The 16,998-nt window shown below is 46.7% G+C and overlaps 1 protein-coding gene across 3 annotated transcripts in view; it reads left to right on the plus strand.

Annotated features, from left to right (window-relative positions):
- Window positions 1-2,417: 2,417 nt before the first annotated feature.
- The window catches only part of LOC118368536 (connector enhancer of kinase suppressor of ras 2), an 83,510-nt gene continuing 68,929 nt past the window's right edge, over window positions 2,418-16,998 (plus strand). For 2 of the 3 annotated variants that reach the window (XM_052497071.1, XM_052497072.1), the window contains exons 1-2: window positions 2,418-2,673; window positions 7,355-7,512. In XM_052497071.1, the coding sequence (XP_052353031.1) occupies window positions 2,622-2,673; window positions 7,355-7,512 (210 nt within the window). In that variant the 5' untranslated portion in view covers window positions 2,418-2,621. The remainder of the gene's footprint in view (window positions 2,674-7,354; window positions 7,513-16,998) is intronic. The other variant, XM_035752713.2, reaches the window with a different exon arrangement.

Consider the following 16,998-nt stretch of genomic DNA (forward strand, 5'->3'; position numbering starts at 1 on the left):
TGTCCAGGATCACGCCAAGGTTCTTAGCGCTCTGGGAGGAGGACACAATGGAGTTGTCAACCGTGATGGCGAGATCATGGAACGGGCAGTCCTTCCCCGGGAGGAAGAGCAGCTCCGTCTTGCCGAGGTTCAGCTTGAGGTGGTGATCCGTCATCCACACTGATATGTCTGCCAGACATGCAGAGATGCGATTCGCCACCTGGTATTTATTTTTGATAACTTTTACTTGACTACATTCCTAAAAGAAAATACTGTACATCCCTGGTCATCTACTGACTCTGATCTGGTGGACTCACTAAACACAAATGAAAGACATCACTTAGAATGTATGTGTTGCCACCCTAGGATCACTCACTACTCATAACGCAAATGTAGAACTTGTATTATTCAAAAACTAAAAATATCGTCAAATACCGTCCAATTTAAAAACAAAATACTATGATATAATATCTTGGCCATATCGCCCAGCCCTAAACTGGCCCAGAACAGAGTGGCACGTTTTGCTCTTAATTGTAATCAGAGGGCTGATATAAATACTATGCATGCCAGTCTCTCTTGGCTAACAGTTGTGGAGAGACTGACTGCAACACTTATTTTTAGAAGAAACATGAATGTGTTGAAAATCCCAAATTGTTTACATGACCCTGACACACACACACTTATCCCACCAGACATGCTACCAGGGGTCTTTTCACAGTCCCCAAATCTAGAAACAAATTCAAGAAAGTATTATATAGAACCCTTATTGCATGGAACTTCCTTCCACCTCATATTGCTCAAATAAACAGAAAATCTGGTTTCAAAAAACAAATAAAGCAACACACGACGTCTCTCCCCACAACGTCTCTCCCCTATTAGTTTGTGTGTATGCATTGATATGTAGGCTACGTGTACCTTTAAAAAAATGTATGTAGTTCTGTCCTTGAGCTGTTCTTGTCTATTGATGTTCTATATTATGTCATTCTGTATTATGTTTCATGTTTGGTGTGGACCCCAGGAAGAGTAGCTGCTGCTTTTGCAACAGCTAATGGGGATCCTAATAAAATACCAAATCCATTACAGGCCACAGCGACCTGGTCTGTGCTCTGTTACAATCTTAAATCAAGCAGGAGCCATCACTATAGTCTGTCCTTTGAGTAGCCTCTATGCAGACATGAAAGGAAATGTTATTAGGAAAATCAATGTCTTATATCAAATAGTGCGACAAATCCCTCTGCGGTGTCGGTTGAGGTACGGTAGTCGCCTGGGTGTGACGCCACCTGTCGGAAGACAATGAGGGCAAATAGCATGAATGGATTGATGAAAACCTAACATAAACATATTGGTGTGATGCTAATCCAATCTTTTTGATGCAATAAAAAAATAAGAACACCTTGGCATTTACTGTATATGCCAAAGGGGCGTTATGGCATTGAGCTTGAAAGGGGCAGGCTCTCTCTTGGTACTCTCTCCCTCTATCGTCATGCCTCACTTGAAAGAAACACCAGGGGGTGCCAAATATCAGAGGGAAGTCTTTGATGCCTTGGCCTTAAATCCAGCTTTGATTTCTGAGGTTCATTCAGTACTGTACTTGTTTTGTAATGGTTCCCCAACACATTTCACAACTGTTTCCTTACTATTCCAATTCAAACTGAGTCCAAATATGACCTGACAGGCACCAATAATAAAGTCTATAATACCAGTAAGTTATTTTCTACAGAAATGATTCATTACATTTGACGTTTTATTTATTTAGGAGACGCACTTATCATTATTGGATATGATAGATATATGTTTTGATGTGTTGATCATGTGCATGTTCCTAACAGAAGCATGTCAGTTACTTTATGTATGACCATAAACTGGGTGGTTCGAGCCCTGAATGCTGATTGGCTGACCCTATACCATGGGTATGACAAAACATTTATTTGTACTGCTCTAATTACGTTGGAAACCCGTTTATAATAGCAATAAGGCCCCTCGGGGGTTTGTGGTATATGGCCAATATACCACGGCTAAGTGCTGTGTCCAGGCACCATATACCACACCGCCTCGTGCCTTATTGCTTAAATAGCCTATGTTAGTAGATAAATAATTAAACAAAACAACTCACATACAATGGTAAACTATATTACAGAGCAGGCCTAATAGCTAGTAGAATAGTTACAGTAGAGTTGCTGCAATACACTTGGCTCTAGCACCAAGGCTAAAATAGGAAAAAAAAACTCCTCCACTCTTGACAAACAAAGCCAATTCCCAAAAGCAACGCACTGTTTTGGGAAAGATTAAGGGATAAGGATTAAGTCGACAAAAATAAAGACCAGCCTTCACTACTCGTTCCAGTGCTTTCGTTTAATCCTTCATCAAATTATAGTCTAAAATTTGAAGGAATATTTTTTGTTAGACCAATATTAATTTAATTCGACCACTCCCACCGCTCCAAACGGAGTGTGAAGAAATATGCGCATCTGAATCACAGGCAAACAAGCTTCATGCTATTGGTTCCCCAGGGATTTACCTGGAAATGGGAGTGCCCATCATCATCATCGTCGAGATGAATTGTTCCTTCCTCTGATCCCTTGTAGAGTCCGTTGAAGAATTCGATTGGGAATAACTGAATCAACGTTCCCAGGACTCCAAGCATGGAGCCTATAACGTCGTGGAGCAAGGAGAGAGTAAGCGACTGGCTCAAAGGTAGGCTATTAACGGCGCCTTTTTGTGTTTGCCAGGTGCGTTTAATTCGGTTTGCACGCAGGTAGTCGTAAGTAAAACATCCACAAATCCGCTTGGAAGGGGAGGTGTAGGTGGAATGAGGAAGTGAAGTTGAATGGCCATTTCATAAAGTGATCGTATGTTTTGTACTTTTGTCGACAAGGACACGTTGACCAAAGCGCGAATAGGCCTACTATTTCACGTCCTACATGTATCAGTTATTGACTATGTGTAACTATTGGAGTGTGCGGTTTTATTAAAGCACCCAAACGAGTCTAAATTACACCAGATACTGAGCTGTCATTTGCAGCGAGTAGAAACCGGACCAGTTACTCAGCTGTTTCTGACATTATTAGAAACTACCACCATTTGTTATTACAGTTCAATCATGTAAAGCTACACGGCTTAAAAGTTTCTTTCATTTGCTTGCACATGTCATGGCAGAACAATCGCCACCAAATTGATGCAAATAATCGTGATAGGGATCTGTCAAGTAAACGTACTTTACTGTTAACATTTTAATCCGAGTTTTTTTGGGGAAAGTATTTGTCTACCCACAAGTGCGGTTATCATTCGTATCGCGAACTGGCTACATACAGAGTAATAGACATGCGTGCATTTAACAGACAAACGGGCAATACAACTGGACATTTGTTTGCAGATATTGTGTAACGTTTGTTTTTTTTAAATCCAATAATGTAGTTGCTTACCAGGGGTGGGATATTGTCAATGTGGCTTTGCATGGATAGTAGCTGGGAAGCTTGATGTTTAATGACAGTTTGCGATGGAACACATACAATATGTACGTACTTTCAGAATTGATTGGCGGGCTACTGGTAGCTCGCGATCTACCTGTTCCAGACCCCCTGGTGTAGAACATGTGATGATATGCTTTTTGTTGTACCAGGAAACCGAGAGAGATCTTTAACACTCCAGATAATCTTTGACATTTGAAAGCAACTCCTCCTCCAGTGTATGTTGTGTGATTTGTACACTGCTCAAAAAAATAAAGGGAACACTAAAATAACACATCCTAGATCTGAATGAAATATTCTTATTAAATACTTTTTTCATTACATAGTTGAATGTGCTGACACAAATCGCACAAAAATTATCAATGGAAATCAAATTTATCAACCCATGGAGGTTTGGATTTGGAGTCACACTCAAAATTAAAGTGGAAAACCACACTACAGGCTGATCCAACTTTGATGTAATGTCCTTAAAGTCAAAATGAGGCTCAGTAGTGTGTGTGGCCTCCACGTGCCTGTATGACCTCCTTACAACGCCTGGGCATTCTCCCAGGGGTGGCGGATGGTCTCCTGAGGGATCTCCTCCCAGACCTGGACTAAAGCATCCGCCAACTCCTGGACAGTCTGTGGTGCAACGTGGCGTTGGTGGATGGAGCGAGACATGATGTTCCAGATGTGCTCAATTGGATTCAGGTCTGGGGAACGGGCGGGCCAGTCCATAGCATCAATGCCTTCCTCTTGCAGGAACTGCTGACACGGTCCAGCATTGTCTTGTATTAGGAGGAACCCAGGGCCAACCGCACCAGCATATGGTCCCACAAGGGGTCTGAGGATCTCATCTCGGTACCTAAGCGCAGTCCGGCTACCTCTGGCGAGCACATGGAGGGCTGTGCGGCCCCCCAAAGAAATGCCACCCCACATCATGACTGACCCGCCGCCAAACCGGTTATGCTGGAGGATGTTGCAGGCAGCAGAACGTTCTCCACAGCGTCTTCAGACTCTGTCACGTGCTCAGTGTGAACATGCTTTCATCTGTGAAGAGCACAGGGCGCCAGTGGTGAATTTGCCAATCTTGGTGTTCTCTGGCAAATGAAAAACGTCCTGCACGGTATTGGGCTGTAAGCACAACCCCCACCTGTGGACGTCGGGCCCTCATACCACCCTCATGGAGTCTGTTTCTGACCGTTTGAGCAGACACATGCACATTTGTGGCCTGCTGGAGGTCATTTTGCAGGGCTCTGGCAGTGCTCCTCCTTGCACAAAGGCGGAGGTAGCGGTCCTGCTGCTGGGTTGTTGCCCTCCTACGGCCTCCTCCTCCTTTGACTTGACTTACCATTATGGCACCTGAGAATGCTGTGCTAATGCTTATTACAATGTAGCATTAGGATAGCTGGCTGCCCCCAGAGCTTGCATCCGTCCACTTAGCTAATTAGACCGAAGCAAGCGAGTGCTGATTGGCGTAAACAACCTGATGTACGACCAGTCATTATGACGGAGTCCCAGGCTGTTTTGAATGGCTGTCCGCCGACCTTTAAGTAACCCCACAGCCTTTTCATTTGATTAGCATTAGCGCACCAATTAGCCACCGACAGTTCCTGTTTTACCATGCGTGGAACAGGTAATTATTATAATTGGGTTACTACCGCAATACTGGACTAAGTAAATCATGAGGCATCCTCTCCTCTGTGATGAAAATAAAGACAATGCTGATGGCCATGACGATAATGGCGATTAGTTCCGGCCCTAGCCTTTTGGTGGCCCTAAGCAAAATGTTGTTTGGAGGCCCTCCACCTCGCCGGCAAAACATTTTAAATGGCCCCCCTCTTGACGGTAGAGAGGATAATTGAATTTGTAGAGTTTCCGGCAATTCTACACATTTTGCCATGGGGAGCAGAACATTTTTGCAGTTTTAAAGCAAGTTTGCTGACATTCTAAAAAAAGTTGTCATGGGGCAGGAAGAAGATATGGCAATTTTAGAATCAATTTCATGCAATTCTACTCATTTTTTTCATGGGGCGGTGAGAAAAATGTGCAGTTTTACAGCTAATTTCCTGCAATTGTACACATTTTGTCATGCAATATGCCATGTTAATATGATATCTGAGTGAGAATGACTAATAAAATCAATGGGGTCCCCCTGGAGGTCAGGGCCCCTAGCGGCCGCTTATGACCAGGGCTGGCCCTGACTGTGATGATGAGGATACAGATAATGACTTTATTGGAGGGTCTGCTGGCTCATATTAAAAACGTGATTACTAGTTTAGGGCATTTCCATGTAAACGGACCTACGAGCACCAACATTTTAAAGTTCGTAAGAGCATGTCACGTGAAAGCAAAGAGTCTATATTTTTGAGAAATTAAGGCACATATATATATATATATATAATTCATTTTTTAACCATTTGATTTCTGATCGAACAGATGGAAAAAGGGGTCTTAGAAAACATCTACCAGAAAAAGTCTTAAAAGTGTATTAGAAATAGATCAAAACAATAATGTTGACGTAAAGACCCCTGGCACCTAATATCAAACACTTATTTTTAGTTTTTGATACATTATTTGCCTTTTTTAAGAAACCAATCATAATGTCCATTTCATAAGTTTGGTCAGCAAAGTACAGTAGGCCTACATTAGAAAACAGTAGAGTAAAACACAGCACAGTTGAGTACAGTCAAGTTTAAACAAGTTGATTAGAGTATAGGAAAGTCCCGTGCTGTACAGAAGAATAGAGTGTGCAGTATTCTACTGTTCTGTGCTGTACTCTACTGAGCTATGCTGTACTCTACTGAGCTGTGCTGTACTATACTGTTCTGTGCTGTACTCTACTGAGCTGTGCTGTACTCTACTGAGCTGTGCTGTACTCTACTGAGCTGTGCTGTACTCTACTGAGCTGTGCTGTACTCTACTGAGCTGTGCTGTACTCTACTGAGCTGTGCTGTACTCTACTGAGCTGTGCTGTACTCTACTGAGCTGTGCTGTACTCTACTGAGCTGTGCTGTACTCTACTGAGCTATGCTGTACTCTACTGAGCTGTGCTGTACTCTACTGAGCTGTGCTGTACTCTACTGAGCTGTGCTGTACTCTACTGAGCTGTGCTGTACTCTATTGAGCTGTGCTGTACTCTACTGAGCTGTGCTGTACTCTACTGAGCTGTGCTGTACTCTACTGAGCTGTGCTGTACTCTATTGAGCTGTGCTGTACTCTACTGTTTTGTGCTGTACTCTACTGAGCTGTGCTGTACTCTACTGAGCTGTGCTGTACTCTATTGAGCTGTGCTGTACTCTATTGAGCTGTGCTGTACTCTACTGTTCTGTGCTGTACTCTACTGTTCTGTGCTGTACTCTACTGTTCTGTGCTGTACTCTACTGTTCTGTGCTGTACTCTACTGAGCTATGCTGTACTCTACTGAGCTATGCTGTACTCTACTGAGCTGTGCTGTACTCTACTGTTCTGTGCTGTACTCTACTGAGCTGTGCTGTACTCTACTGAGCTATGCTGTACTCTACTGAGCTATGCTGTACTCTACTGAGCTATGCTGTACTCTACTGAGCTATGCTGTACTCTACTGAGCTGTGCTGTACTCTACTGTTCTGTGCTGTACTCTACTGAGCTGTGCTGTACTCTACTGAGCTGTGCTGTACTCTACTGAGCTATGCTGTACTCTACTGAGCTGTGCTGTACTCTACTGTGCTGTAATGTGCTCTACTTTGATATTCAAGCTCGTGAAAAATAGACTTGTTCAGATTTGATTTGGTCCGGACCAACCAAAAATGAGTTGATTAGTTGAATCAAGTGTGTTAGTGCTAGGGCAAAAAACTAAAATGTGCACTAATGTAACTGCACATTTGTCACTTGCGTTTTAATAAAAGGTTGAAAAATGATACGATTATCCATGTGTGGTCTCCCTCCAGGTCTGGACTTCCCTTTCCAGCAGTACCCCTTCACAGAGTGGCAGGTGACTGGTTTGGAACTGCTGCAGCTCTCCTCCCAGGACCTGGAGCGTCTGGGTGTCCATAAGATTGGCCACCAGGAGCTCATCCTCGAGGCCGTGGAGAAGCTCTGCTCCCTGGTGAGGCCTGGGCTGTTGCTCTCTAGGGGCTGGATGGCTCATAGTGGTTCTCTATAGCCAAGTTGGTACTGTAGAGCGTGGTGCGTGCAACACCACGATAGTTGCTTCGTTCCCCTGGACCACCCAAACATAAAATGTATGCATGCGTGATTAAGTCGCTTTGGGTGTGTGTGTGTGTGTGTAAGCGAGCGCTGTGTGTGTGTGTGTAAGCGAGCGCTGTGTGTGTGTGTGTAAGCGAGCGCTGTGTGTGTGTGTGTAAGCGAGCGCTGTGTGTGTGTGTGTAAGCGAGCGCTGTGTGTGTGCAAGCGAGCGCTGTGTGTGTGTGTGTAGCGAGCGCTGTGTGTGTGTGTGTAAGCGAGCGCTGTGTGTGTGTGTGTGTAAGCGAGCGCTGTGTGTGTGTGTGTGTGTGTAGCGAGCGCTGTGTGTGTGTGTGTGTGTAGCGAGCGCTGTATGTGTGTGTGTAGCGAGCGCTGTATGTGTGTGTGTGCGAGCGCTGTATGTGTGTGTGTGTGTGTGTGTGTGTGTGTGTAGCGAGCGCTGTGTGTGTGTGTGTGTGCGAGCGCTGTGTGTGTGTGTGTGTGTAGCGAGCGCTGTGTGTGTGTGTGTGTGTAGCGGCGCTGTGTGTGTGTGTGTGTAGCGGCGCTGTGTGTGTGTGTGTGTGTGTGTAGCGAGCGCTGTGTGTGTGTGTGTGTGTGTGTGTAGCGGCGCTGTGTGTGTAACGAGCGCTGTGTGTGTAACAGCGCTGTGTGTGTGTGTAGCGGCGCTGTGTGTGTGTGTAGCGAGCGCTCTGTGTGTGTGTGTGTGTGTGTGTGTGTGTAAGCGAGCGCTGTATGTGTGTGTGTGTAGCGAGCGCTGTGTGTGTGTGTGTGTGTAAGCGAGCGCTGTGTGTGTGTGTGTGTGTGTGTGTGTGTGTGTGTGTGTGTGTAGCGAGCGCTGTGTGTGTGTGGCGAGCGCTGTGTGTGTAGCGAGCGCTGTGTGTGTGTGTAACGAGCGCTGTGTGTGTGTGTAACAGCGCTGTGTGTGTGTATCGAGCGCTGTGTGTGTGTAAGCGAGCGCTCTGTGTGTGTGTGTGTGTGTAAGCGAGCGCTCTGTGTGTGTAAGCGAGCGCTCTGTGTGTGTGTGTGTGTAAGCGAGCGCTGTATATGTGTGTGTGTGTGTAAGCGAGCGCTGTGTGTGTGTGTAACGAGCGCTGTGTGTGTGTGTAACGAGCGCTGTGTGTGTATGTGTAACGAGCGCTGTGTGTGTGTGTGTGTGTGTGTGTGTGTAAGCAAGCGCTGTGTGTGTGTGTGTGTAAGCAAGCGCTGTGTGAGTGTGTGTGTGTGTAAGCAAGCGCTGTGTGTGTAAGCGAGTGCTGTGTGTGTAACGAGCGCTGTGTGTGTGTGTGTGTGTGTAAGCGAGTGTGTGTGTGTGTGTAAGCGAGTGCTGTGTGTGTGTGTAACGAGCGCTGTGTGTGTGTGTGTAAGCGAGCCCTCTGTGTGTGTGTGTAAGCGAGCGCTGTGTGTGTGTGTTATCGAGCGCTGTGTGTGCGAGCGCTGGATAAGAGCGTCTGCTAAATGACTTAAATGTAAATGTGTAAGCGAGCGCTGTGTGTGTGTGTATGTGTAAGCGAGCGCTGTGTGTGTGTGTTAGCGAGCGCTGTGTGTGTGTGTGTGTGTGTGTGTGTGTGTGTGTGTAAGCGAGCGCTGTGTGTCTGTGTAAGTGTGTGTGTAAGCTAGCGCTGTGTGTGTGTGGTGTGTGTGTGTGTGTGTGTGTAAGCGGGCGCTGTGTGTGTGTGTGTAACGAGCGCTGTGTATGTGTGTGTGTAACGAGCGCTGTGTGTGTGTGTGTGTGTGTGTGTGTAAACGAGCGCTGTGTGTGTGTAACGAGCGCTGTGTGTGTAACGAGTGCTTTGTGTGTGTAACGAGCGCTGTGTGTGTGTAAGAGCGCTGTGTGTGTGTGTGTGTGTGTGTGTAGCGAGCGCTGTGTGTGTGTGTGTGTGCGAGCGCTGTGTGTGTGTGTGTAACGAGCGTTGTGTGTGTGTGTGTGTAACGAGCGCTGTGTGTGTGTGTGTAACGAGCGCTGTGTGTGTGTAACGAGCGCTGTGTGTGTGTGTAACGAGCGCTGTGTGTGTGTGTGTGTGTGTGTGTGTGTAAGCAAGCGCTGTGTGTGTGTGTGTGTGTGTGTGTGTGTGTGTGTGTGTAAGCGAGCGCTGTGTGTGTGTGTGTGTGTGTGTGTGTAAGCGAGCGCTGTGTGTGTGTGTGTGTGTGTGTGTGTGTGTGTAGCGCGCTGTGTGTGTGTGTGTGTGTGTGTGTGTGTGCGCTGTGTGTGTGTGTGTGTGTGTGTGTAGTAGCGCTGTGTGTGTGTGCGAGCGCTGTGTGTGTGTGTGGCGAGCGCTGTGTGTGTGTGTGTGTGTGTGTGTGTAGCGAGCGCTGTGTGTGTGTGTAACGAGTGCTGTGTGTGTGTGTGTGTGTGTGTAAGCGAGCGCTGTGTGTGTGTGTGTGTGTGTGTGTGTGTGTGTGTGTGTGTGTGTGTAAGCGGCGCTGTGTGTGTGTTTAGCGCTGTGTGTGTGTTTTGTGTAGCGCTGTGTGTTTGTGTAAGCGGCGCTGTGTGTGTGTTTGTGTAGCGCTGTGTGTGTGTTTGTGTGTTTAGCGCGTGTGTGTGTGTAGCGAGCGCTGTGTGTGTGTGTGTGAGCGCTGTGTGTGTGTGCGGCGCTGTGTATGTGTGTGTGTGTGTAGCGAGCGCTGTGTGTGTGCGAGCGCTGTCTGTGTGCGAGCGCTGTGTGTGTGCGGCGCTGTGTGTATGCGGCGCTGTGTGTGTAAGCGAGCGCTGTGTGTGTGCTTGAGCGCTGCTGTGTGTGTTTTGTGTAAGCGAGCGCTGTGTGTGTGTTTGTGTAAGCGAGCGCTGTGTGTGTGTGTTTGTGTAAGCGAGCGCTGTGTGTGTGTGTGTGTGTAAGCGAGCGCTGTGTGTGTGTGTAACGAGCGCTGTGTGTGTATGTGTGTAAACGAGCGCTGTGTGTGTATGTGTGTAAACGAGCGCTGTGTGTGTGTGTGTGTGTGTGTGTAGCGAGCGCGCTGTGTGTGTGTGTTAGCGAGCGCTGTGTGTGTGTGTGTGTAACGAGCGCTGTGTGTGTGTGTGTGTGTGTGTGTGTAAGCGAGCGCTATGTGTGTGTAAGCGAGCGCTGTGTGTGTGTGTGTGTGTGTGTAACGAGCGCTGTGTGTGTGTGTGTAAGCAAGCGCTGTGTGTGTGTGTAAGCAAGCGCTGTGTGTGTGTGTGTGTGTAAGCGAGCGCTGTGTGTGTGTGTGTGTGTAGCGAGCGCTGTGTGTGTGTGTGTGTGTGTGTGTGTGTGTGTGAGCGCTGTGTGTGTAACGAGCGCTGTGTGTGTAACGAGCGCTGTGTGTGTGTGTGTGTAAGCGAGTGCTTTGTGTGTGTAACGAGTGCTTTGTGTGTGTAACGAGCGCTGTGTGTGTGTGTGTAAGCGAGCGCTGTGTGTGTGTGTGTAAGCGAGCGCTGTGTGTGTGTGTAAGCGAGCGCTGTGTGTGTGTGTAAGCGAGCGCTGTGTGTGTGTGTGTAAGCGAGCGCTGTGTGTGTGTGTGTAAGCGAGCGCTGTGTGTGTGTGTGTAAGCGAGCGCTGTGTGTGTGTGTGTAAGCGAGCGCTGTGTGTGTGTAGCGAGCGCTGTGTGTGTGTGTAAGCGAGCGCTGTGTGTGTGTGTGTGTAACGAGCGCTGTGTGTGTGTGTAAGCGAGCGCTGTGTGTGTGTGTAAGCGAGCGCTGTGTGTGTGTGTTATCGAGCGCTGTGTTTGTGTGGTGTGTGCGAGCGCTGTGTGTGTGTAAGCGAGCGCTGTGTGTGTGTGTGTGTGTGTAAGCGAGCGCTGTGTGTGTGTGTGTGTGTGTGTGTAAGCAAGCGCTGTGTGAGTGTGTGTAAGCGAGCGCTGTGTGTGTGTAAGCGAGTGCTGTGTGTGTGTGTGTGTGTGTGTGTGTAAACGAGCACTGTGTGTGTAAGCGAGCGCTCTCTGTGTGTGTAAGCCAGCGCTGTGTGTGTGTGTTATCGAGCGCTGTGTTTGTGTGGTGTGTGCGAGCGCTGTGTGTGTGTGTGTAAGCGAGCGCTGTGTGTGTGTGTGTGTGTGTGTGTGTGTGTAAGCGAGCGCTGTGTGTCTGTGTAAGTGTGTGTGTGTGTAAGCTAGCGCTGTGTGTGTAAGCGAGCGCTGTTTGTGTGTGTAAGCGAGCGCTGTTTGTGTGTGTAAGCGAGCGCTGTGTGTGTGTTACCGAGCGCTGTGGTTGTGTAAGCGAGCCCTGTGTGTGAGCGAGCGCTGTGTGTGTAAGAGTGCGCTGTGTGGTTGTGTAAGCGAGCCCTGTGTGTGAGTGAGCGCTGTGTGTGTGTGTGTGTAACGAGCGCTGTGTGTGTGTAACGAGCGCTGTGTGTGTGTAACGAGCGCTGTGTGTGTGTAAGAGAGCGTTGTGTGAGCAAGCGAGCGCTGTGTGGTTGTGTGAGCAAGCGAGCGCTGTGTGTGTGTGTAGCGAGCGCTGTGTGTGTAAGCGAGCGCTGTTTGTGTGTGTAAGCGAGCGCTGTTTGTGTGTGTAAGCGAGCGCTGTTTGTGTGTGTAAGCGAGCGCTGTGTGTGTGTTACCGAGCGCTGTGGTTGTGTAAGCGAGCCCTGTGTGTGAGCGAGCGCTGTGTGTGTAAGAGTGCGCTGTGTGGTTGTGTAAGCGAGCCCTGTGTGTGAGTAAGCGAGCGCTGTGTGTGTGTGTAACGAGCGCTGTGTGTGTGTGTGTGTAACGAGCGCTGTGTGTGTGTAACGAGCGCTGTGTGTGTGTGTAACGAGCGCTGTGTGTGTGTGTAAGAGAGCGTTGTGTGAGCAAGCGAGTGCTGTGTGGTTGTGTGAGCAAGCGAGCGCTGTGTGTGTGTGTAGCGAGCGCTGTGTGTGTAAGCGAGCGCTGTGTGTGTAGCGAGCGCTGTGTGTGTGAGCGCTGTGTGTGTGTGTGTGAGCGAGCGCTGTGTGTGTGTGTGTGTAAGCGAGCGCTGTGTGTGTGTGCGTGTGTAAGCGAGCGCTGTGTGTGTGTGTGTGTGTAAGCGAGCGCTGTGTGTGTGTGTGCGAGCGCTGTGTGTGTGTGTGTGTAGCGAGCGCTGTGTGTGTGTGTGTGTGTGCGAGCGCTGTGTGTGTGTGTGTGTGTGCGAGCGCTGTGTGTGTGTGTGTGTGTGTAGCGAGCGCTGTGTGTGTGTGTGTGTGTGTAAGCTAGCGCTGTGTGTGTGTAAGCGAGCGCTGTGTGTGTGTGTGTGTAAGCGAGCGCTGTGTGTCAGTGTAAGTGTGTGTGTGTGTAAGCTAGCGCTGTGTGTGTAAGCGTGCGCTCTGTGTGTGTGTAACGAGCGCTGTGTGTGTGTAACGAGCGCTGTGTGTGTGTAAGCGAGCGCTCTGTGTGTAAGCGAGCTCTGTGTGTGTGTGATCGAGCGCTGTGTGTGGTGTGTGCGAGCGCTGTGTGTGTGTGTGTGTGTGTGTGTGTGTGTGTGTGTGTGTGTGTGTGTGTGTGTGTAAGCGAGCGCTATGTGTGTGTGTCAGTACTCAATGTCCGTTTATGTCTGAGGATGTTGGAAGCTGGCCACTAGGGGCAACAGTTAGCGCTGTTACCTTCAAGTAGGTTTTCGGTTTTGCTATGGTGTTGTGTATGGGAATGGAGGATGGGCGTAAGCATCTGCCTCTGGTGCCAAAGGTTCGATGTTCGAATCCAGTGATGGAAAGTTGTTTTTTATATTTTTGTTTTAAGCCTATCCCAAGCCTTACCTTAACCATTCAGAATGAATGCCTGAACTTAACCTTCAATACTTTGACATATGAAGTTTTGAACAATTTCGAAATGTGATGTTTGAGAAACATGGATGAACGTCTAATTCTGACGTGAGACTGTGAGAGCTTGTTGTGTGTTTGTGTAGACACGCTTCACCTGCCATCAAAGGCGATTATTCCCCGAACACAAAAGAAGCTACCGCTTCATACTTCTCATGCAAATTATGGGGAAAGTTTGTTGTCATTGGCAAACCTTCACTTCCTCCTCTTCTCTCTCTTTTTAAGATGCTCTTTTCATTCTCTTGCTCCTCAAATGTTGGTATAATGAATTTGGCATCCCGTCTCCTTCCTCTCTCCATTTCTCGCTTTTTCTTTCCGAATACTTTCCGGGGAGTCACTCTCAGGACACTAATGTAAACAGAGTGTGTTGCACCACTTCCAAGCTCCAGCATGCTTTTGTTTCCCCTGGGTGGATTAATTGACAGACGGTGCCAGGGCCTGTGGGTTTGAGTGGCATCACCACTAAGCTGTTGATCTGCTTGTAAAAGTCTGTTGCAGAAATAGGTTTCTGGCCTTCGTGTGTTAATGAAGTGGTCTCCGAGAAGGAGTGCTGATCTAGGATCAAGTCCCCCCCCGTAACCTTATTATTATGTACATTATTAACTAAAAGGCAAAACTGATCCTAGATCAGCACTCTAGATTCACGGGCCCAGGGACTGTATGTAATCAAGCATCTCCGAATAAGAGTGCTTTTCTAGAATCATGTCTCCTCTGTCGTTGTGATGCTATTCATTATTATCTCAAAGGCCAAACTTATCCCAGTTCAGCATTCCTCCTCATTATGAATACAGACCCTGGTCTTTCCTGTGGTCTGAATAAATGGACCCAGCATGTAGTGACTGGGTAAGGTCTGACCAGCTCTTGGCAGGTATTTACTGTAATACTGTTATGGCTTATGGTTAGCCTAATGGAGGTACATTTTTATGAACTACAAAGGACTCATATTGAGATCAACGGCTACTATGTTAACATGTAGTGTGTGTGTGTGTGCGTGCGCGTGCGTGCGCTTTCTTGCTCCACTTTTAGTCTGCATTGGGAGTCTGGGCTGCATCCTGGTAGCTCCTCGCTCATTGCTGCACAGAAGTTTTTAACACACTAATGCGGCAAGTCATGGAGAAGTGTTGAAACGGTTCATTACTGTGTGTAGAACACTGTAAAGCTAAAAGATTACCGGTAGCTTACAGCTATCATCAATTCAGTTACCTTGGAACTTTGTTTTTGATAATATGCAAAATAATACTGATTTCAAAGCTGATTGCCACCAAAACCGTTATTCATTAACTTAATCGGTCTCTCTCACACGCCTCTCCCAAACATGTATCTATTGCAACGGTCATTTTAAAAGGCTGAAATCTTCAAATGACCTTAGCAATCAGGGCTTTCGAGTTATGGATTGTTTAAATGTTTTAATAAGACAGGTGAGGAAACGTAACTTATTTTCCCATTTGCTTTTCCCATTGTAAACGATGTGGATGGAGAAGGAAATGCTTTGCTTTACAATTACCATCAGGGTGTACCCTTTCCATGCATACTACATTGAGTGTACAAAACATTAGGGACACCTTCCTAATATTGAGTTGCACCCCCTTTTGCCCTCGGAACAGTGCGTGTGTGCGTGCAGTGCATTCGGAAAGTAGTCAGACCCCTTCCCTTTTACCATTATTTTGTTTCGTTTACAGCCCTATTCTAAAATGGATTAAATAAATAATCTACACAGTACCCCATAATTACAAAGCGAAAACAGTTTTTTTGAATTATTTGCAAATGTAATAAAAAAAATTTAAAAAAATAAAACGTATTTGCATGTATTCATACACTTGGCTATGAGACTCGAAATTGAGCTCAGCTGTATCTTGTTTCCATTGATCATCCTTGAGAAGTTTCTACACCTTGGGAGTCCACCTGTGGTAAATTCAATTGATTGGACATGATTTGGAAAGGCACACACCTGTCTGTATAAGGTACCACAGTTGACAGTGCATGTCAGAGCAAAAACCAAGCCAGGAGGTTGAATGAATTACCCGTAGAGCTCCGAGACAGGATTGTGACGAGGCACAGATCTGGGGAAGGGTACCAAAATATTTCTGCAGCGGTGGGGACTTTCCCCAAGAACACAGTGGTCTCCATCATTCTTAAATGGAGGAAGTGTTGAACCACTAAGACTCTGCCTAGAGCTGGCCGCCCGGCCATACTGAGTAATCGGGGGAGAAGGGCCTTGGTCAGGCAGGTGGAACCAAAAATCTCAATTTTGGACTCGTCAGACCAAAGGACAGAATTCCACCGGTCTATTGTCCATTGCTTGTGTTTCTTGGCCCAAGCAAGTCTCTTGATGGTATTGGTGTCCTTTAGTAGTGGTTTCTTCGCAGCAATTTGAGCATGAAGGCCTGATTCACACAGTCTCCTCTGAACAGTTGATGTTACTCTGTGAAGCATTTATTTGGGCTGCAATCTGAGGTGCAGTTAACTCTAATGAACTTATCCTCTGCACAAGAGGTAACTCTGGGTCTTCCTTTCCTATGGTGGTCCTCATGAGAGCCAGTTTCAACATAGCGCTTGAAGGTTTTTGCGACTGCACTTGAAGAAACGTTCAAAGTTCTTATTATTTTCCGTATTGACTGACCTACATGTCTTAAAGTAATGATGGACTGTCATTTCTCTTTCCTTATTTGAGCTGTTCTTGCCATAATAGACTCTCTGTCTTTTACCAAATAGGGCTTCTGTATACCTCCCCTACCCTGTCACAACACAACTGATTGGCTCAAACCCATGCATTTGTGAAATGTCTTTCCTTAACTTAACAAGACACACTTGTTCATTGAAAAGCATTCCAGGTGACGACCTCATGAAGCTGGTTGAGAGAATGCCACGAGGGTGCAAAGCTGTCATCAAGGCAAAGGGTGGCTACTTTGAAGAATATGAAATATAAAATATATTTTTTATTTAACTTCTTGATGCACCCATCCCGTTAGCGGGATCCTTTTCGTCAACCACCGCTGAATTGCAGAGACACAAATTCAAATTAAATGCCTAAAAATATCAAATGTTAATGAAATCACAAGTGCAATATAGCAAAACACAGCTTAGCTTGTTGTTAATCCACCTGGCATGTCAGATTTCAGTAAAGCTTTTCAGCGAAAGCACACCAAGCGTTTATGTAAGGACATCTCCGTAGACAAAATATTACAAACAGCTAGCAGCCAAGTAGATTGGTCACAAAAGTCAGAAAAGCAATCAATTAAATCGCTTACCTTTTGATCTTCGGATGATTGCACTCACGAGACTCCCAGTTACACAATAAATGGTCATTTTTGTTCCATAAAGATTATTTTTATATCCAAAATACCTCCATTTGGTTGGCGCGTTTTGTTCAGAAATCCACAGGCTCGAGCGGTCACGACATCGCAGACAAATTCCAAATAGTAGCCGTAATGTTCGTAGAAACATTTCAAACGTTTTTTATAATCAATCCTCAGGTTGTTTTTACAATATATAATCGATAATATATCAGCCGGGAATGTAGCTTCTTCTTCTTCTTCTTCTTCTTCTTCTTCTTCTTCTTCTACTTCGAGAGAGAGAGAGAGAGAGAGAGAGAGAGGGAGAGGGAGAGAATGGCTTCTCCAAGCTGTTGTGCATACAAAACGCTGCTGGCACACAGCCCTACAATGACGCGA

The sequence above is a fragment of the Oncorhynchus keta genome, chromosome 35, assembly GCF_023373465.1.
Source record: "Oncorhynchus keta strain PuntledgeMale-10-30-2019 chromosome 35, Oket_V2, whole genome shotgun sequence".
Lineage (NCBI taxonomy): Eukaryota > Metazoa > Chordata > Actinopteri > Salmoniformes > Salmonidae > Oncorhynchus > Oncorhynchus keta.